The following is a 22164-nucleotide window of genomic DNA, read 5'->3' as shown; positions in this document are numbered from 1 at the left end:
CAGCTCCCCATACAGTATAATGCCCCCCATATGAGCTTCCCATACAGTATAATGCCCCCCATATGAGCTCCCCATACAGTATAATGCCCCCCATATGAGCAACCCATACAGTGTAATGACCCCCCCCATATCAGCCCCCCATACAGTATAATTCTCCCATATCAGCCCCCATGCAGTATAATTCCCCACCATCTTATCAGCCCCCATGCCATATCAGCCCCCCATGCAGTATTATGCCCCCCCCAGGGGGATGCGACCCACAATGTGTAATGTATTGTGTTGTATTGTGCAGTTTGCGGGGGAGAGAGGAGGGGGACTGCAATTTAATGGGCCCCCCCTCTCCACCGCAAACAGCACAATACATTACAAGGCAACACAATACATTACAATATATTACAAGGCAACACAATACATTACAAGGCAACACAATACAACACAATACATTACAATACAGACTCTGCAGCTCATCTGGAGTCCTCCGCACCGACTCTTCCACTGCACTGGCTGGAAGATGTGTCACGTGACAACACGGTCACATGGTACACTAAGTGTACCATGTGACCGTAACCAGGAAGTGCCGGCTTCGCGGCACAGAAAATCTATTTAACAAGCCTGCTGTATGGCAACGGGGTCCCATGGGCCCCCCAGGCTTAGGGGCCCGGTCGCAACTGCGACCGCTGCGACCCCTATAGCTGCGCCACTGGGTGTAGCTATGGGGGCATTATACTGCATGGTGCAGCTATGGGGGGCATTATACTGTATTGTGCAGCTATGGGGGCATTATACTGTATGGGACAGCTATCGGGGCATTATACTGTATGGGGCAGCTATGGGGGGCATTATACAGTATGGGACAGCTATGGGGGGCATTATACTGTATGGTGCAGCTATGGGGGCATTATACTGTATGGTGCCGCTATGGGGGGCATTATACTGCATGGGACAGTTATGGGGGCATTATACTGTATGGGGCAGCTATGGGGGGCATTATACTGTATGGGACAGCTATGGGGGGCATTATATTGTATGGTGCAGCTATGGGGGCATTATACTGTATGGTGCAACTATGGGGGGCATTATACTGTATGGTGCAGCTATGGGGGGGCATTATACTGTATGGTGCAGCTATGGGGAGCATTATACTGTATGGTGCAGCTATGGGGGGCATTATACTGTATGGTGCAGCTATGGGGGCATTATACTGTATTGGGCAGCTATGGCGGGCATTATATTGTGTGAGGCAGCTACGGGGAGCATTATACTGTGGTGGTCAGCTATGGGGGCATTATACTGCGTGGGGCAGCTACGGGGAGCATTATACTGTGGTGGTCAGCTATGGGGGGCATTATACTGTGTAGGGGGGCAGCTATGGGGGCATTATACTGTGGTGGTCAGCTATGGGGGTCATTATACTGTGTAGGGGGGCAGCTATGGGGGCATTATACTGTGTGGGGGGGCAGCTATGGGGGCATTATACTGTGTGGTGGATTTATACTGTGGGAGCAGCTATGGGGGGCATTCTACTGTGTGGGGGGCAGCTAGGGGGCATTATACTGTGTGGTGGATTTATACTGTGGGAGCAGCTATGGGGGGCATTATACTGTGGTGGTCAGCTACTGGGGCATTATTCTGTGTAGTGGGCAGCTATGGGGAGCATTATACTGTGGGGGTCAGCTATGGGAAGCATTATACTGTGGTGAGCAGCTATGGAAGCATTATACTGTGCTGGTCAGCTATGGGGGGCATTATACTGTGTGGGGGCAGCTATGGGGGGGGGGTCATTATACTGTGGGGGCATTCATGGGGTCTGTCGGGCAAGGCAGCTGGGCATAGGCGTGCGCAGGGGTCTGGTGGTGTTGGGTAGGGGGGCCTAAGCTGAATTCTTGCACCAGGGCCCATGAGCCTTTAGCTACACCACTCCCAGGCAGAGTGCTAGTAATGCTCTGCCCGGGACTATGGATCTTGGGTTGCCCCTGACTGACAACACTGTCCATATATAGACAGTGACGTCAGGAGCTGTGTGCCACTACCTGGGAGGAGGGTGCTGTGTGGCACTATCTACAGAGGGTACTAAATGTATTGTGGTACAAACTGGGGGCCTAACTTTTATATGGGGGCATAAACAGGGCCTAACGTCTATATGGGGGCATAAAGTGATGATTTTTGGCATTTTACTGCCACCGTGAGTTACCGCGCAAAGGGGCCCACTAAGTCGGTGTCGCCCAATGGCCCACATAAACCTGGAGCCGGCCCTGGCTGTATGGCACTACCTACAAGGGGACTGTGTGGCACTGCCTACAAGGGGGCTGTGTGGCAGGTACCTACAAGGGGGCTGTGTGGCAACTACCTACAAGGGGGCTGTGTGGCTCTACCTACAAGGGGGCTATCTGGCACTACCTACAAGGGGCTTGTGGGGCACTACCTACAAGGGGCTGTGTGGCACTACCTACAAGGGGCTGTGTGGCACTATCTACAGGGGGCTGTGTGGCACTATCTACAGGTGGCATCTGTGAGTGGTGGACTGATGGTTATTTTACTGTGATTGGGGGGGCTGATGGTCTTCAAGTGGTTTCCACCTCTAACCTCCAATTCAAATTAATAGGAGGCAGAATACCTGCGCCGCTCGTTTGGAGTGAAAAGGTCAAATAACGCTGTCAATTCAAAATCTGCCTCAGGAATCTGCCTGAAGGAATTTTGAGACCGATTTTTTTCTGCCTTAGAAAAAACGCTGTGTGAACATACCCTAATGCCTCATGCACACGACCGTTGTGGCACTCGTGCCATTTTTGACGGCATCCGAGTAGCACCCGATAGTCTTCACAGACCCATTCACTTTAGCGGTGAATCGGGTCAGTGAGAAATTATCTGAGTCTCCGATCCGAGTCTAACTTTCCTCGGATCACTGACGGGACTCGGGCGGCGCACACGGTCGTGTGCATGAGGCGTAAGAGTGTAGTGCTTGTTTTTAGCCGTTTTCTCTCTTTCCCTAAACAATTTTTGTTAAGGGGGCCCTGAGATTTTTTTTTTCCAGGGTTACCTCGAGTCTGAAAAGGTTGGGAAACTCTGTACTAAGCTACAGGATCACGTTGGCCTATGCAAGGATCCCATCATCGGCATTGTGTAGCAGCTCAGTTTGTTGTGGGAACAGGGCCTGGGTGAGTACAATTTTTTTGTTTAGGGGCACTGTCTACCAAGTGAAGGTAAGGGGCTGTATGGCACTGTCTACATGGGGGTGGTGGGGGCTGTATGAGACTGTCTACGAGGGGGAGGTGGGGGACTGTATGGAACTGTCTACAAGGAGGAGGTGGTGGCTGTATGGCACTGTCTACAGGGAGCCTGTATGGCCCAATCTACATCGGGGCACTATCTACAAGGGGGTCGCCTGTGTGTGGCAGCCAGGGGAGGGGGCATTATACAGTGTGGAGGCCACTAAGCGGAAATGATACTGAGTAGGGGCACTACAGGGGGCAATATACTGTGTGTGGCACTTAGGAGGCATTATACTGTGTGGGCACAATTAGAGGACAAAATACTGTGCCCTTGAAGGGGTTATAATATATAATATTATTATACTGTATAGGGACATTATACTGTGTGTGGGCACTATATAGGGCATTATACTGTGGGGGGGGGCATTATACTTTTTTTATGGGGCATTTTATTTTCTGATGGGGTGGGGCGCCGAAAGATAATTTTGCACGGGGCGTCATCTATCCTAAGGCCGGCCCTGGCTGTAACATATAGCCAACACCCACTGATTAGGGAGTGGGCTCAGCCCATGAGCCTGCTCCATACTTCCCCATCGCGGCTGTGACATAGCGCAACGTTATGTATTGCCAATTGGTTAAAGCAGTTTCCAGTTTTATGAAAATTGTATATTAAAAGTTCCAAAAGTGTCTAAACCAATATTGTATCTGAATTCATCACCATTTTTTAAATCCCTGTTTGCTGTCAATGAATGGACACATTTTTGTTTACATCTAGTGACTGAAATCCACAAACCTAATAATTCTCATAGCTGTTAGGGCTTATTCACATGAAACGTGAGAAACGGCTCTTTTTCAAAGCAGATCTGCACCCGTGCGGGACCCGATTTTACAGATCTCTCATAGACTTGAGTCTATTGAGGAATCCACGAAAACGGCAAAAATAGGACACGTCCTATTTTTTCATGGGCCGTTCACACAGTCCGGTAAAAAACGGCTGTGTAAATAGCCCCATAGAAGTACATTCATTTTAATTCAGCCGTGTGAACACGGCCGATTATCCCGTTGGTGTGAATAAGGCCTGTGTCTACTACAGTGTATGCGGTCTAAGCAAAAGTCAGCTAAATACATCAGCAGCACAAATTTCTCCCCTGTCCTGATAGTTTGCTACAATGTAGTACAGGGGTCTCAAACTCGGCAGGGTAAGTGGGCCGCATATAGAAAAAATGGGAAGTTGACGGGCCGCATTACTTTCAAATTTGATACAACACAAAATTATTGTTAATAAATTACTTATTTGAACTACTATATCACTATATTACTATAATAATAATAATAATAATACTACATTACTATAAAATTAATACTACATTACTATAATAATACCTCGAGGTTTAAAATTTGAGATATTTCTCCACGTGCTTATTTCAACAATCCAGTTTTCCAGTTTAAGTGTCGCTAAATGCAGTCCGGCGGCTCAGTTGGCAGCGTTTGGCAGACACACATGTCAAGATTGTGCAGCCCCTTTTTAGATAGTGCCACTGTGCCCTCTGTAGATGCTGTCGCAGTGCCCTCCGTAGATGCTGCCGCAGTGCCCTCCGTAGATGCTGTCACAGTGTCCTCCGTAGATGCTGCCACAGTACCCTCCGCAGATGCTGCCACAGTGCCCTCCGCAGATGTTGCCGCAGTGCCCTCCGTAGATGCTGCCGCAGTGCCCTCCGTAGATGCTGCCGCAGTGCCCTCCGTAGATGCTGCCGCAGTGCCCTCCGTAGATGCTGCCGCAGTGCCCTCCGTAGATCCTGCCGCAGTGCCCTCCGTAGATGCTGCCGCAGTGCCCTCCGTAGATGCTGCCACAGTGCCCTCCGTAGATGCTGCCACAGTGCCTTCCGCAGATGCTGCCACAGTGATGTCGGGCTTGCCCAGAGCTGGAGTCCCGGAGCAGAGCCGCTTCTAGCACTCTGCCTGGGATCCCAGCTCTGCTCCTGACATCACTGTCCATATATGGACAAAGATGTCAGGGGAAACCCCAGAGCTGGAGTCCCGGGCTCTTCCTGGGACTCCAGCTGTGGTCCTGACATCACTGGGACTCCTGCTCTGGGGAATTCCACAGAGTCCCGGAGCAGAGCCTGTACGAGCGCTCTGCTCGGGACTCCTCTCTGAGGAAGACCCTGACACACTGTCCATATATGGACAGCGATGTCAGGGATTTCCACAGAGTCCCGGAGCAGAGCCTGTACTAGAGCTCTGCACTGGACTCCGGCTCTGGGGAAGCCCCAGACATCGCATGTCCAAACATGGACACCGATGTCAGGGAATTCGACAGAGTCCTGGAGCAGAGCCGATACTAGCGCTCTGCTCGGGACTCCGCTCTGGAGAAGACCCTGACACACTGTCCATATATGGACAGCTATGTCAGGGAATTCCACAGAGTCCTGGAGCAGAGCCTGTACTAGCGCTCTGCCCGGGACTCCGCTCTGGGCAAGACCCTTACACACTGTCCATATATGGACAGCAATGTCAGGGAATTCCACAGAGTCCCGGAGCAGAGCCTGTACTAGCGCTCTGCTCGGGACTCCGCTCTGGGGAAGACCCTGACACACTGTCCATATATGGACAGCGATGTCAGGGAATTCCACAGAGTCCCGGAGCAGAGCCGATACTAGCGCTCTGCACGGGACTCCGCTCTGGGCAAGACCCTTACACACTGTCCATATATGGACAGCAATGTCAGGGAATTCCACAGAGTCCCAGAGCAGAGCCTGTACTAGCGCTTTGCTCGGGACTCCGCTCTGGGGAAGACCCTGACACACTGTCCATATATGGACAGCGATGTCCGGGAATTCCACAGAGTCCCGGAGCAGAGACGATACTAGCGCTCTGCACGGGACTCCGCTCTGGGGAAGACCCTGACACACTGTCCATATATGGACAGCGATGTCAGGGAATTCCACAGAGTCCCGGAGCAGAGCCCGTACTAGCGCTCTGCTCGGGACTCCGCTCTGGGGAAGACCCTGACACACTGTCCATATATGGACAGCGATGTCAGGGAATTCCACACAGTCCCGGAGCAGAGCCTGTACTAGCGCTCTGCACGGGACTCCGCTCTGGGGAAGACCCTGACACACTGTCCATATATGGACAGCGATGTCAGGGAATTCCACAGAGTCCCGGAGCAGAGGCGATACTAGCGCTCTGCACGGGACTCCGGCTCTGGGGAAGCCCCAGACATCGCTGTTCATATGTGGACAGCGATGTCAGGGAAATCCAGAGTCTAGCGGCTGTGTGTCCCGCGGGCCGCAGATGATAGCTTCAGGGGCCGCATGCGGCCCACGGGCCGCGTGCTTGAGACACCTGATGTAGTAGGTCTCAGCCTGCTCATGCTTTATAGCTCAAAGAGGATAACCTAAACTGGATACAATTGTAGCAAACTCACCTGTGTGAAGTATTAGATCTGTACAGTTTTAACCACTTCCTGACTAGAAGATTTACCCCCCTCCCATCCTGACCAGGCCCATTTTCAAGTTTTAGCCATGTGCTAATTTAAAAGAAAATTGTTCTTCTATTACTCTTCCAACCTACATGTATTTGGTCTTGTTTTTCTCAGAATATATTGTTCTTCCATATTGTGTAAAAAAAAAAAAGAGCTATATTTAACTTTTTTAAAAATATGGAAGGAGAAATGGAAAACAAATGTGAACATGTTATTTTAGGCGATGGGGTTTTTTACATCTGGTGCATGGCACTATGTAAACACACCTGAATATATATTTGGCATCTGCTGCCGACTTCAGCGATACCAAATATGTGCGCATTTATCACACGCAAGGCGCAGCTTACAATGAATGGTGCACAAACTGGCATTTGGATAGCAATTTTCCAAAGCTGGTTTGCTGACACCATACGACCATTACAGATGCTGTGAAGTGCCATAACACCATTAAAGGTTAAACCCTGCTGATCAGCTGTTTTGAAGGGGCCACAGCGCTCCTACGAGCGCTTCTTACCCTTTATTTCCTTTACTGCTCACACTGTGAATCACTGACACACTTGTAGCGGTGGTTCACAGTACTACTGCCTTATCCCATTGAATTGAACAGCCTGTAATACTGTGAACCGCTGCTACACGTTTCACACTGTGAGCAGTAAAAGAAATGAAGGGGAAGCAGCCCTCGTAGGACCGCTGTGGCCTTTTCAAAACAGCTGATCGGCAAGGGTGCCGGTAGTCTGACCCCGACCGATCAGATATTGATGGCTTATCCTGAAGATAGGCCATTAGTTTTTGGGGACTGGAAAACCCCTTTAACAGCCCGAAAATGACTTTATGTAATGTAGATCCACCAAGTTATTCATTTAAAAACATATCAAGGATTTGAAAATCTGCAGTGTAAAATGTCGGCAGCATGTGGATGAGATTTGTAAAATCTCATCTTCTTGCGTTGTACTGTAATCCACTGCAGACTTTACCTGTGCAAATCGGCAGTTAAATCTTTAGCGAATCCGCCACATGTAAAATCACCCTAAGGCCCCATGTACACGAACGTAAAAATCGTCCGTAATTGTGGACCATAATTACGGTCTGCAATTACGGACCCAATCACTTCTATTGTACACGGACACCTTCCCGTTTATTTAGAAGTGTATTATTGTAGAAGTATATCGCAAAAAATAGGACCGAGAATGCAGGCGGCTGTGTGCACAAGGCCTAAGACTGGGGCTACATGGTGACTTTGACACAGGTCGCACAGCCAAAGATCGCTGTGTCCGATAGCCTACACCACAAGTAATGAAAGTCAATGTGGTCGCATTGCAACCTGCAAGTAACTGTGACACAACAGTTTGGATTTCTTGCAACGGTCATGTTATGGCAACTTGCGTGTTGCGACACAATCACATTGACTTTTATTACTTGTTATGTAGACTACAGCATATAGCGATCTTTGGCCGGACGACCTGTGTCGCATTCAAAGCCACAGTGCAGCAGATAGACAGACAGATAGATAAATAATATGTTTGTGTTTTACAACTAATGGAAAAGTTACAACTAATGGAAAAGTTTGGAAAATTTATCTGTGATCACTGTGACAGGCTGTCACAGTGATCAAATGACCGGAGACACATTGAGTGGACCCCGGGTAAAATCTCCGTGATACAGCTGTCTGTAGACGGCAGCATCACGGAGCTACACACAGTTGGGTCTCTAGCGCCGCTGAGAGGAGTAATGTGATCGCTGTCACAGGCTGTCACAGCGATCACATGACACATACCTCCCAACTTTCAAGCATCAAGAAGGACAACTGATGCAGCGCGACAATTTTAACTCTTTAAACCACAACTCTAATCCCACCCAACCCCCACCCATACACACCCAGTTCAGCCCACACAATACCATGCCCCCATAGTGCTTCCCACACAGTGTAATGTCAAATAGCTGCCACCACACAGTATAATGCCCTCTATCTGCCAACATACAGTATAAAGCCCACACAGATGCCCCCATACAGTATAATTCCCACACCGATTTTCCTATGCAGTATAATGCCCACCCAGATGCCCCCATGCAGTATAATTTACAAACAAATTTCCCCATACAGCATAATGCAACACTTCATTATACTGTATGGTGGCGGATAGTTTTTATTTATAACCTTGTACTCTTTCCCTGGAATGCAAGTATACTTGATATTAATGGATATAATAGTAAACTACAATGTTAGTACAGTAAACATAGAGTGATAGTAGTCTTCAGAATATTAATAGTATTCATTTGCAATATATGGTTTTAGCAGGGACATAGCTATAGAGGGTACAGTGGTAGACAGAAGCATAGGCAGAGGGGGGACAGTGGCCCGGGACCCACTGAGGTGGTGGGGCCCAGGGGCGGGCTGGGCTGGTCCCCAAGCGGTGGCATATCCCTGTCTTAACTGTATCTGCATCCTCAGGACGCAAATACAGTTGAACCCAATGTTTGAGCACAGAGCCATCAGCTCCATTATTTACTGTGTAACTCCAGCTGTGAGTGGCCCGGCACAGACAGGCGCGATGCAGTGACGTCACCGCGCCTGTCTGCGCCGAGCCACTCGTAGTACAGACCGGAGGAGCAGAGGGATTGTCATGTCCGTGGCTGCGGGCCTTCAGCGCCACTCTCCCCATGACAGCGGCAGCCACGAGTCGGCGAGTGCTAGCCCCAGTCTCCTCCTCAGGAGACGCCAGTGCTGGCTTCCACTCACCTCAGCCGGATCCCGTAGGGTGCGCTTGCACGCTCGTGCCCGCTCTTAAAGGGGCACGCGTGCATCGGACTTTGATGAAGCATCAGGCCGTGACTACCCTGGACTATAAGAGAGGTCCAACCCCTTGCTTCGATGCCTGAGCGTTGTTGTTGTTGTTTCCCTAGTTTGTCTATGCAATGGTTTCCTAGTGTGTTCCTGTTGCTGTTCCCTGCATTCCGTACTATCCTGGTAGAGTACTGTGCTGAGCTACGAGCCGTGACGTGCTGTATTCCACGCCAGACCTGTTTCACCATGCCTGAGGTGTACCTACTGCCTAGTCCCAGCTGAGACTGCCTTGCTACTGTCACAGGTACCCTATATGAACTATAGACATTGACCTGGGTCCTGTTGGCCAGTTGCCATACCGCCAAGGCGGTACGGCCCAGTGGGTCCCCTACCACTCGTCGTGGGAACAGGGTTAGGTGAGTATTTTTTTATTAGGCACTATGGAGACATTATACTTCATGGGGGCAGCTATGGGGTGCATGATACTGTATGGGGCAGGTGTGGGGGCATTATGCAGACTGTGGGGGCATTATGCTGGCTGTGGAGGCATTATACTGGCTGTGGGGGCATTATACTGGCTGTGGGGGAAATTATACTGGCTGTGGGGGCAGCTATGAGGGCAATGTACTTTGTGAGGGGCATCTATGGGGGGCATTATACCTTCTGCGGTAGCAGTCACTCCTAGTTCCTGTAGGGGAACATGGTATATGGCATATGATAGGTGGGGGTTCTGTTACAGATTTTGCTTTACGGCCCAGAAGCTCCAAGGTATGTCTCAGTATACTACTGATTTGCTCTTCGTTTTCAGAGGTTGTCATGTCATACAAATATTGTAGTCTACTTCATGTCAGCTTAGCAATGTTAAGAAATGTCCTGCTGGGATTACATATTCATATAATCGTTCTGAGAAATGAAAACACAGGAATAAAAAGAAACTGAATATTTCTCTAACCTCAGTGCTCCAAAATATGTCTGACACTCCATAAACATGTCATAAAAGTCAGATAGACTGCAATTAATTATCACGTAGAACAATGATGAATAACAATACAAGGAACATAATGATATTCTAAGCTAGTGTCATTGCGTCTACAATAAAATTGTTATAAATGCTTTCTCAAATCCACACTTTGTATTCATTTAAGTGTTTTGGGTTGACTTTATAGATTTACATCAGTGGTCTGCAACCTGTGGCTCTCCAGCAATTATCAATCTACAAGTCCCAGACTTCATGATAATTTGCTTTCATGGCATGGAACTGGGACTGGTACTTTCATTGAAAATGTACTTAAATGTCAAAGGCTTTTAAATCCTTATTTATGGAATCCTGCATTGGCAGAGAAACACTGTGCTTACCTCCGTGATGATTAGCAGGGACTATATATTAAAGGGAATGTGTTATGGGAAAATGACATTCAAATTTGAATTAAAGTTTTGAGGTTTTTTTATTTTGTTAATATATATGATTTATTTTGTTTTTTACATATTCCAGTTTTCCCACTGACAACTAGAGCAGACACAATTAGCTGATAAGTCCTGTTCTCTGTATCTCAATGGTCAGCTTTGCTATGTAAACTGGGACAAGGTGGGCAGAGTCATCTCATCAACTGGGGATATATTAAGAGATGTATTGTACTGCTGGAGGCAACACTATACACACAGATATGGCTCTGTATGGATTTGCATATCACTCCCTGGACTCTGGGGGAGAACCTGTACTCCATAACTTCCTGGAGACTGTCTAAATCTATAGTCTATGACATTTTTCTGTCAATTAACTCTCATTCATTACAGCTGTCATAAAGCATACATACACTGCTGCACTGTCTGTACAGAAAATACAGGAAGGAAATGTGTGCCTCCAATATGTCCACCCCAGGGAAGATTTTAAAAATTAAAAAATAGATAGCTACAACATTTAAAAACATAAACACATTACAGATGTGTGTCCTTTCTTACCTTTTCTCTTATCTCAACGTATCCTGAGATGTGTGGAGCGAGATGACCATCTTAACGAAAATAAAAACGATTTTGTTATACTCTGTCACGAGATGTTTATGCTATATGTGTCAATATGTAGCCATCCAGTGGTTGAGATGTAGATTGCAATCTTTGAAGGGTTTTACTAGCATGTTACTAGTTGCTTGTATTACATTTATTTAATGATAAATTGTCCTTAACCAAATTCATTCAAAGATATGGGTGGACGCATCTGTATTTCTCTAATGCAGACTTACATCTAATTAATGCAACTCAAATTAAATAAATGAGAAATTCTCTGTAACTTTAGACAGCATAGAGCTTACAACTGTATACCTATATACAGTGAGAAGGATTAGGGGAGAAGGTTATCTCATAGTGATTGGTTGACAGGTGAAGTCGTGAAGGGCAGCCTTACATATACAGTAGACAAAAACTTCAAGACAGATGTCAACTAATATGGTTGACAGAAAGTAGCTCCCTCTTGTGTAAGAAAATGAATACAGGAAAAGTAGAAGTTAGTAATTGAAGATAAACAATCAAACACTAGAAGTAGCTTTCATCTCTCATCTTTAATAAGTCGTTATTTAAAGGGATTTCTGAACCAGGACAATCCATTTTCCTGCCTGAGGTAATTTTTGGGGGGCTGGCTGCCTGGAGCTTAAAAAGGCTCTGTCACGACATTATAAGTGCCCTATCTCCTACATAATATGATCGGTGCTGTAATGTAGATAAAAGTGTTTTTTATTTTGAAAAACAATAATTTTTGAGCAATTTTAGATTTGTGCTAATTAGTTTCTTAATGCCCAACTGGGCGTTTTTTAACTTTTGACCAAGTGGGTGTTGTAAAGAGAAGTGTAGGACGCTGAACAGTCAGCGTCATACACTTTTCTCCATTCATGTCCATCTGTACTCACAGCACAGCGTGATCTCACAAGATCATGCTGTGCTGTCACATACACCCACAGTAACTTTACCGAAGTGTCCCTCCAGTCAGGACGCGATGTCTATTCACACTCCCGACGCTTCGGTAAAGTTTCTGTGGGACTTACTCACAGCACAGCGTGATCTCGCGAGATCACGCTGTGAATGACAGCACAGCGTGATCTCGCGAGTTCATGCTGTGCTGTGTGAGTAAGTGTGGTGTGTGAGTAAGTGTGGTGTGTCCGCATTTCCCATGTAGTATTACACGCACCCATCCTAATACGTGGTTGCACCTGAATGCTCCAGAGTAAAAGCTGCTCTTGACTCTCGCTACTAGAGGGAGCTCCCAGTCGGTTAATAGTAGGGCATATGGACAGGGGATGTGAGTTCTGGTGGACAGGCATGCTTAGTCACTCTCCCCACAGCCAAGTCTCTGTATAGTGATCCTCTGTTTACTGCAGATCAGCCAATAGAAATAGCTTTCTACCCTGCTTGTCAGGGAAGAAGCAGAGCCCCTGCAGTAGTATGGCAGTATAGCTGAGGAAACACCTTCTTCTTAGCTTGTTGGGACTGTAAAGCTCTGCATCTTGACAGTAGATGTGAACCATGCACATGCCCACTCAGTGTATTGTATTGTTTTATTACATTATATTTTCAGTGGTTTCTAGGGGACTGCATACTGTGGATGCTAAACAGTATATATTTTCACTACTCTGGATCCCATGTTACTTATTTGCAGGGAAAGTAAGAAGGAAAAATAAGAAGGGACTATATTACAGAGGGGGAAGGAGATTAAGGTCGCCCCTAGTAGCACAGATTAGCAGCATTACTGTAAAGGGTTTGCCAGACACAGGTTCTATGTCGACGCCCGGGGTTAATCAGCCCTCATCAGCTCCAAGGTCTGCTAGAGTGACGAGATCTGTTACCACTCAGGCTTGCAGGCTGAGGAGAGGGAGAACCTATCATAGCCTGGCCTGACAGTTCTAGCTCCCGTCCTTGGTCTATTTATACCCTCACTTGCAGCATGCTCCTTGCCTGTGATTGTCTGGTTTCCTTGCTCTGCGATTCCTGCTATTCACCCGATTGATCGCTGTTACTTATTGACCCTGACTTGCCTGACTATTCTCCTGCTCTGATTTTGCTACTACGTACTCCCCTGGTTTGATTCGGCTCGTTCACCACTCCTGTTGCTCACGGTGTTCCGTGGGCAACTGCCCCTACCCCCCCCCCTTTCTTCTGTGTGCCCTTGTCTTGTGTTGTCTGTCTTTCACTTACTGAGCATAGGGACCGTCGCCCAGTTGTACACCGTCACTTAGGACGGGCCGTGCAAGTAGGCAGGGACTGAGTTGTGGGTAGATTAGGGCTCACCTGTCCGTCTCCCTACCCTGATTCATTACAATTACAAAATGGGACACAGGGAAGCAAAAAAAACATGAGAAAGGTATTTTTTATGCTAGAAACACTGCAATTTACTTTAAGGGTATGTTCACATGCTAAAATAAAAACGGCTGTAAAATACGGAGCTGTTTTCAAGGGAAAACTACCTCTGATTTTCAGTCGTTTTGAAACATTAAATGTTATTTGATGCGTTTTTCTTGGGCCGTTTTTGGAGCTGTTTTTCTATTGACACAATAAATAATGGCTCCAAAAACGGCTGAAGAAGTGACATGCACTTTTTTTTACAGGGCGATTATTTACGCACCGTTTTTTTTAATGGGCGTGTAAAAAACCGCCCTGTCTGAACGAAACGCCGTTTTTCCCATTGAAATCAATGGGCAGATGTTTGGAGGCATTCAGCTTCCGTTTTTTCAGGCATTTTACGAGCCGTTTACGCCCTGAAAAACGTCTGAAAACACAGTATGTGAACATAGCCTAAAACAGCTATTAACAGCATTTCTGGCGTTTTGATTTGAAAGTGATTAAAACCACATTTCCCTAATTTTTCATGGAAAGCGCTTGTTAAATTAGCTTTCTGTGTTGTTTCATTAACGATGCCATCATACAGACTAAATAATTGCTGATCAGTTACGTTGTTCAGCACAATAACAAAGCTCTGGCTCGTGCACATCTGGTACAGGAACCATTCTCTTCTTTGTACTTATTATAGCTTTTCCTTGCCCTCTTTTTTTTATACTGTTCCTACAGACAAGTTTATTAGTATGTAAAAAATTTTTTTTTTATTCTACATCATGGTTACTGGTGTATCAACAGCGGGGATGTTTATGAATGGAATAACCCAATATACAAGCTCAGATCATTAGGTCATTTAGGTTGAATCCTCAAACATATTCGGGGGAATTTATCAACTTTTCTTTGCTTTTCTGATGTAGAAAAGTCACAAAAAGGCCCGAAAGTCGCAATTTGCTTTGAGAATAGCGACTTTTGGACATTTTACACCACCTTCACCACTTTTGGAAAAAGAGGGCATGGCTTACCAAAAGGAGGTGGGCCACCACACCCTGACCAAATTTATTAGAATTTAATTTTGTAGGTTGCACACTGCCTATGACATGCATGCTGCTGCATAAGCACAGTCTAAAGCCTCTCCTATGATTTTGGAATGATCTATATAATTATATCTTCTGAAAGATCTGATCTGATCACATGTCCCTATGGGATTCCTCAGCAAGGCATCATGGGATATATACCAGAGCTACTGCCTGCTTGAGTATTTGCTTCTAAAATGCAAGTTAGAGGTGGCATAGGAAAAAATAAAGGAAAACTTGGCTATAATGTGGACTAGGTTAGTAGGTGGTGGGAATGATTTATTTGTCTCATGGAGTTTCTCTTTAAGGCCTATACTCATCTATATGGTTGATATATACTTATATAGCCTACTTAGAGTATATTAGAAAACAGTAGAAACCCTTGCCCTCTGATAATTCAGCTGTGTGTATGGACTCCTATAGAATCCCTGTAAATGTACCTATATATCTTGCATATTATCGTCAAACAAGACCACAGCAACCTCTGTTGATTCATCGGTAACCATGATCTGGAGCAAAACACTTTACATTATAAAATATCCCGATTTTTGTGTGTAAGGCCTTGTTCACACACTGCAGATTTGCTGGAGATTTTGCATGCATTTTTTAAGCAAAAACCAGAATTGGATTATATATTTATTCTGTTTAGGTACTAGTTTTGGTTTAAAAAATACATGCAAAATCTGCAGCAAATCTGCACTGTGTGAACAAGGACTAAAGGTTTCATAACCGCATACAGATCTCCTATCAGGCTTGCTGGAATACTCTGCTGTAGATTATCACATTTCTGGAGTGCAGTTTAGATTGTAAAGTGATATAAAAGTAATTAGAAATCTTTAATGTTATGAGTAATTACAATTCAATTGTGTCAACATGAACACCAACAGGAACAGTTAATGGATTGAATATCTTCTCATTGACAAAAAGTGGGATTGATTATTTTTCTCTTTTTCTGTAAGCAGTTATCGGTCAAAAAACAATATACATTATAATTTTAATATTTAGGGACTGTCCCAGCTGCTGAAAAATACCCCAACAGTATGATGCTGAAGCCACCACCATGCTTCACTGTAGGGATGGTATTGGGCAGGTGATGAGCAGTGCCCGGTTTCCTCCAGACAGGCCAAAAATGCAATCTTGGTCTTATCAGACCACAGAATCTTGTTCCTCACAATCTGATAGTCCTTTTGGTGCTTTTTTTGCAAAAACCAGGCAAGCGTTCATGTGTCTTTATGAAATTTACACAATTAGGATGATTAACGGGTGTTTTATGAAGTTCCCAGCACTGCCTTGTGGCATTTTTCCTTTCATTACAATGATGTCTATGTATCTTTACATTTTATTCTATTTAAAGAGCAACATGTTATTCATAGAGTTATCTCCGCCAAGAGCAGTAGAAAATGATGTGACTAATCTTTCACTCCAGGGCTGTACTCCTATCAGTGCTTGACCATTCTTATGTCTTAGGCTACATTCACAGGACTGGAAAAAAATAGTTGTGTGACCGATGTTTTTTTAACGGCCGTCATGCGGCTCTGTTCAGAACGCTGTAGTTCTATGGCTGTATTCACATGTCCGTAGTTCTATGGCTGTTTTCAGAATGCTGTATTCACACTAGTCGTCAAAAATAGGACATGTACTAGCCAGACAGCCCTCATAGAACTCAATGAATCAGTTTTTAACTGCCGTTTTTCAGGAATCAATCCTTGTGACGGCCATTAAAAACTGATTCTGGTCCACACAAGGGGACTCCCCGGGCACAGCGCTACTTTAAGCGCTGAGCCCAGGGAAGCCCTTAACGTCACTGCCCATATATGGGCACTCAACTGTGGAGTCTCCGGCCTGAGCATTGCAAACTCTCTATCCAGGGACTCGTGTCTTGTAAAAGTCCTTGACGCCACTGTTAATATATGGACAGTGACATTAGGGGCTCCTCCTGGTGCTCCTAGAGGGAGCCCCAATGGCATTATCTACGGGGAGGATAGTGCTATCTACAGGGTGGGGTGTGTGGCACTTTCTACAGGGTGGGGTGTGTGTGGTGCTATCTACTGGGGGGTGTGACAATATCTACAGGTTGGTGGCGCTATCTTAAAGGGGATGTGGCACTATCTACAAGGTCACTGTTGCACTATATGGGACTATATAAAGTTGACACTGTGTGCGCTAGCTACATGGGCACTGTGTGTGGCACTATCTAAATGGACACTGTGGCACTTTATATGTGGGCACTGGCACTTTATATGTGGGCACTATGGCACTTTATATGTGAGCACTGTGGCCCTACATGGGCACTGTGGCATTTTCAGGGGGTTGGGATAAAAAAAAAACCTGACAAATGAAAACCATCCATTTTTTTTAATGGCCATGAAAAACGGATGGCAAGTGGATGAGAAATGGCTTCTAAAAACGGACAGACGGACTGGAAATGAATGAAAATTTGGAGATACATTGATGCAAAATGGCCATGAAAAACTGAAAGTTGATCAATTTTCAATGGCCATTTTTTTTCCCACTGCTGTGTGAATGTAGCCTTAATGTAAACTAAGTAAAGGCTATAGATCTATTATCTGTAAATTCCAATAAAAAAGTAATAGAGACTTGGGATGCTTGGACTCCTGGACTCATGTTATCATGTTAACCATTTGCAATGGTTATGCAACATTTCTATTCAGACCTGCACATGCAATTTCTAGTGAACTCTTTTATTGACATTGGAAAACAGAATTAAAAAAATGTTTGTATATGTATTATGTCAATTGATGCTGAGCATCTGTACAATATATATATAGTGACCGTGCCGTTCCGTTTATTGTATACTACTATATATATATATATATATATATATATATATATATATATATATATATATATATACACATACAAACACACAAATAATGCTGAATATTTTTACTGTTGCGGGTTGCACGTCAGTAAGCTTAAGTCACATAGTGTATTTTTTGTGCAACTTTTTTTAGTATCTTTAAAAAAGTAATTGGAAATGCTGTCATATTGCCACTGCCACACAGATCCTGTTGGATACCATCAGACTTCATTATCAGTGCATACTTGACTGATTAATACCAGATCGCCCACTGTAGCCTGACTCATTAACACATGAATAACTGGTACACATATTAGATATCCATATAAAAATCAGCTGAAATGCCCATGAAATGTGTGTTTTTAGGGTCTGGACTGCAGGGGATGTTAAAGTTAATAAGCTGATCAGAAACCACAGTGCTTTTGGAACAGTACACTCTTGTGCACTCACAGTACTAATTTGAGATATTAATAACTGATCTTACCACCTGAAGCTTGGCCAGTTCATTTACTGTTCCCAGACAGCAACAAATTTATTTTCCACACCTAAAATTAAGTGAATGCAGCAAACAGAAAATATATTACATTTTACTTTTGCTTTCTGTAAAATCATGGACATTTTATATGGAGCTTCAGCTTAATATTTAATTGTAATATTTAACATGTTAGAGAATGAGCTGATCTTACGCTCATTATGTACGTAAGGTGTAATAACGTGGTTATGGGTTTGAATATCTCTTTCATAATTGTATCACACATAGAATTATGTAACATGTCAGGTTAGTCAGTTGATTGAGTTGTGAAAGAGATGCCGCCGAGTTATATATACAGTAACTTCAGAGACCTTACAAACAGAATCTATTTATGACTGTCCAAATAAGTGATTTCCAACTTCCGATTTCTTCCCTGGGAGAAGGCAATGGTCATCCATATAACTTTTATAGTCTCACACCATTCCATCTGTAATAGATGGTATTCCCCAAGTATAAATAGATCTGTCATGGGCTTCAAGTGCAGTAGATAGAAATATCACTTACCAGCTATGTAAATAATTGTACACGTGTCTTTAAATATCTGCTGCATTTGTCAGCAGACATTCATGTTTTCCAGCTCTAAAACTTTTTACTGTTATTTTTATACATGCTTTGTCTTCTATGGGTCTTCTTGGGTATACATAAAAATATAAATATATGTTAATATAATTTATATGTTTATATACACACGATAGGTTTACTTGTAGACCTATGAAAAACCTCAGATAACTCAGATTCACCATTGCTGCAATGACACACTCAGGTAGGCTACATCTGCTACATTCGTAAATCTGGGTACCTGGGTAAACGTACAGTAGATAAACTGGGTAAACATTTAACACAATTGCGTGTTCCATTTCGCGTGAAGACAAATTGATACAGGAGAATATGTTTTACACCCAACTTAGTCAAGAGAATATATTATACTAGATACTTTCAGCTTATAGTGTTGAGTGTTGTGTATATTCACGAGTGTGTAAAATTATTAATAATTGAATTATTAATTATCAGATAGCAGTTGATAAGATGATTTCGAGAACCAAGCAGACTTTGCAATACTAAGCTGTTTTTGTTTTTTTTCTTTAGGTCTTCGGAGTAAATGAAGATAATATGGGGGACGGTTGTTCTCAAAAGCTGGTATCTGCCAAGTATCTAAGGGTTTTGCTGCTTATTCTGATTCCATGTATTTGTGCTCTTATACTGTTACTGGTCATTCTGCTCAGTTTTGTAGGTAAGTAGAATGCTTCTTTGCTAACTGGTCATAAACTTTGATGGTAAAATAGAATTGCAAGGGTCAGTTCACATGCGTTAATGCGATTTTATATGGGATTCTATAGTCTGAAGCTATTTTCTTGGCATAAAAAATACTTGAATTCGAGACAAAACCCTGATGGATCCAGCTAGTCAGTGTGGTCTGTCAGGATTCATTAGTATCTGTTTTAAAATAGATTCCACATGGCTGCTGGTGCTCTGTTTTAAACTCAACCCATGATGCTAGTGTAAACAGAGCCTAACAAAACTTTTCAGTAGGTGTTATCTTACAGTATTTTGGATTTATACCACTTCTAGAAGGGGTAATGGCCTATGCAGATCAATATTTTAGAGCAAAATAATTTTCAATGTATACATTTGTATGATTTTTGTAGGTATTTTCTACCAAATATACAGTAACAAAATTAATAAAATAATTATATACTTATTATTACAACAATTATAATATTAAATATATTCTGTTTCCTTTTTTTTCCTTTGCATTTGTTCAACTGAATTATTAAGATGAGCTAATAGACTTTGTTTTTAGTTCCACAACTCCAATATTAACAGTGATCTATTGCTGCTAAGCAAAAAAAAATGTAAAAAAAATTGAACATTAGGTTCTTAGTGCACATTTTTAATAATCTGTGTAAGCCTGTATAAGTGGCCTCTCTAAAGTGGGTCCCTACTCTAACATGAAAGGGTTTTTCCCACTTTAGACATGTATGACATATCCACCTCTGGGACCCCGACCTATTGGGATAATCAGGATCCCATGACCCCCATTTGGCAAGCGCGTTTGGCGGATTCCATAAACTTCTGTAGGCTTTAATGTAGAGAGCCATCTACAATTAATCCAAACTGACTGGACGATTGAGAAATAAAATTAGATACAATATTGTTTTGTCACAAAGTAGTATTCTGTTTCTTTACCCACTACCCTTAACGGCTTAAGGGTCAATCAGTGTGATTGGTAAGAAAGAGATAGATTCGGAGGATGTATAAAATTTAACTTTTACTAGGTTTAGTTTAAAACATACGTAACATTTGATGCATATAAATGAGGATTTCATGTGCCAATACTGCATTCAATTTCTCATGTGTTTTCTATGATATATATTTATATCAAGGTTTTAAGACAGCAAAAAGTTAGTCCACCTTTGTAAGGTTTCTTGATTTGAAATATGTTATAGTTATTAACTTCAGGGGGTTCCTCCACATTTTTCACGTTTGCATGGACCACATATAAGGGTAATATAAAGATTATAGGGCAGTTGCCCTCCTACCCCTTTTTCGTATTGGTAGTCCTTTTGGCAGATGTGTCCAAATGTCCAAAGTAGTGGTGAACCTCTCCTGGTTGATAATTGGTAAATAGATATTCTCCCAACGGCCTCTGGGTCTGCCATGCACGGAAGCCTATGAGGATCAGGGGGGATTTACACGAGCGTGTGCGTTTTGCGCTCCTCAAAAATGCAGCGTTTTGCGTGCGCAAAAGGCACTTAACAGCTCCGTGTGTCATCACATAGGATGTGCGGCTGCGTGATTTTCGCTCAGCCGCCATCATTATGACACTCGGTTTGGATGTTTGCAAACAGAAAAGCACGTGGTGCTTTTCTCTTTGCAAACATACTTTTGACTGCTGTTGCGCGAATCACGCGCATCCCACGGAAGTGCTTCCGTGTGGAGCGCTTGATTTTCACGCACCCATTGACTTCAATGGGTGCGTGATGCGCGAACAATGCAGAAATATAGGACATGTCGTGAGTTTTACGCAGCGGACATACGCTGCACAGATATCAGGGACTGTCTGCACGGCCCCATAGACTAACATAGGTCCGTACGACACTCGTGAAAATCACGCGCGTTGCACGGACGTATATCACGTTCATGTAAATCCGCCCTCAGTGTGACTCTCAGCGTCAAACTGACAGTTTATAGTACATTACTCTACCTAGGTAGTATAATGTATTATATAAGCGATCAGTGCTGCAGGTCTTCAAGTAAAACAAGTAAAAAGTTAAAAAAAAGGTAATAAAAATGTTTTATAAAAGTGTAAAAATAAGTTATAAGTTACAAAAACAAAAATGCTTTTTTTCCTATAACTTAAAAAAGTACACATATGTGGTTTCACCGCGTTCGTAACGACCCAAACTATAAAACTATAATATTATTTTTCCCGCACGATGAACACCACAAAAAAAAAAGTAAAACACAATGCCAGAATCACTTTTTTTTTTGGTCACCACCCCTCCCAAAATATAGAATAAAAAGTGATCAAAAAGATGCATGTACCACAAAATAGTACCAATAAAAACTACAACCTGTTCCACAAAAAACAAGCCCTTACACAGCTTTTTTGACTGAAAAATAAAAAAGTTCTTGCTCTCAGAATATAATGACACAAAAAATTAATTAATTTATAGAAAAGTGGTTTTATTGCGCAAACGCTAGAAAACATTAAAAAACTATATACATATATTATCTCTGTAATCGTATCGAACCGCAGTAAAGTAAAATGTAATTTATAGCGCATGGTGAATACTGTAAAAAAAAAAAAAAAGTACAAAAATCATTGTCAGAATTTGTTTTTTTTGTCACCTTGCTTGCCAAAAAATGAAATAAAAAGTGATTAAAAAAAAATTGCATGTACCCTGATATTGTACCAATGAAATATACAGATTTTCCCGCA

The 22164-nt window shown here is 43.6% G+C and overlaps 1 protein-coding gene across 1 annotated transcript in view; it reads left to right on the top strand.

Moving 5' to 3' along the window:
- The window catches only part of CORIN (corin, serine peptidase), a 294825-nt gene that overhangs the window by 67874 nt on the left and 204787 nt on the right, over window positions 1-22164 (top strand). Inside the window, exon 2 of the mRNA XM_075859548.1 lies at window positions 19308-19452. Coding sequence (XP_075715663.1) covers window positions 19308-19452 — 145 coding nt within the window. The remainder of the gene's footprint in view (window positions 1-19307; window positions 19453-22164) is intronic.

The sequence above is a fragment of the Rhinoderma darwinii genome, chromosome 1 (assembly GCF_050947455.1).
Source record: "Rhinoderma darwinii isolate aRhiDar2 chromosome 1, aRhiDar2.hap1, whole genome shotgun sequence".
NCBI classification, from domain to species: Eukaryota; Metazoa; Chordata; class Amphibia; order Anura; family Rhinodermatidae; genus Rhinoderma; species Rhinoderma darwinii.
Note: the sequence above shows the minus strand (reverse complement) of the source record. Positions and strands in the feature narration are given on the sequence as shown.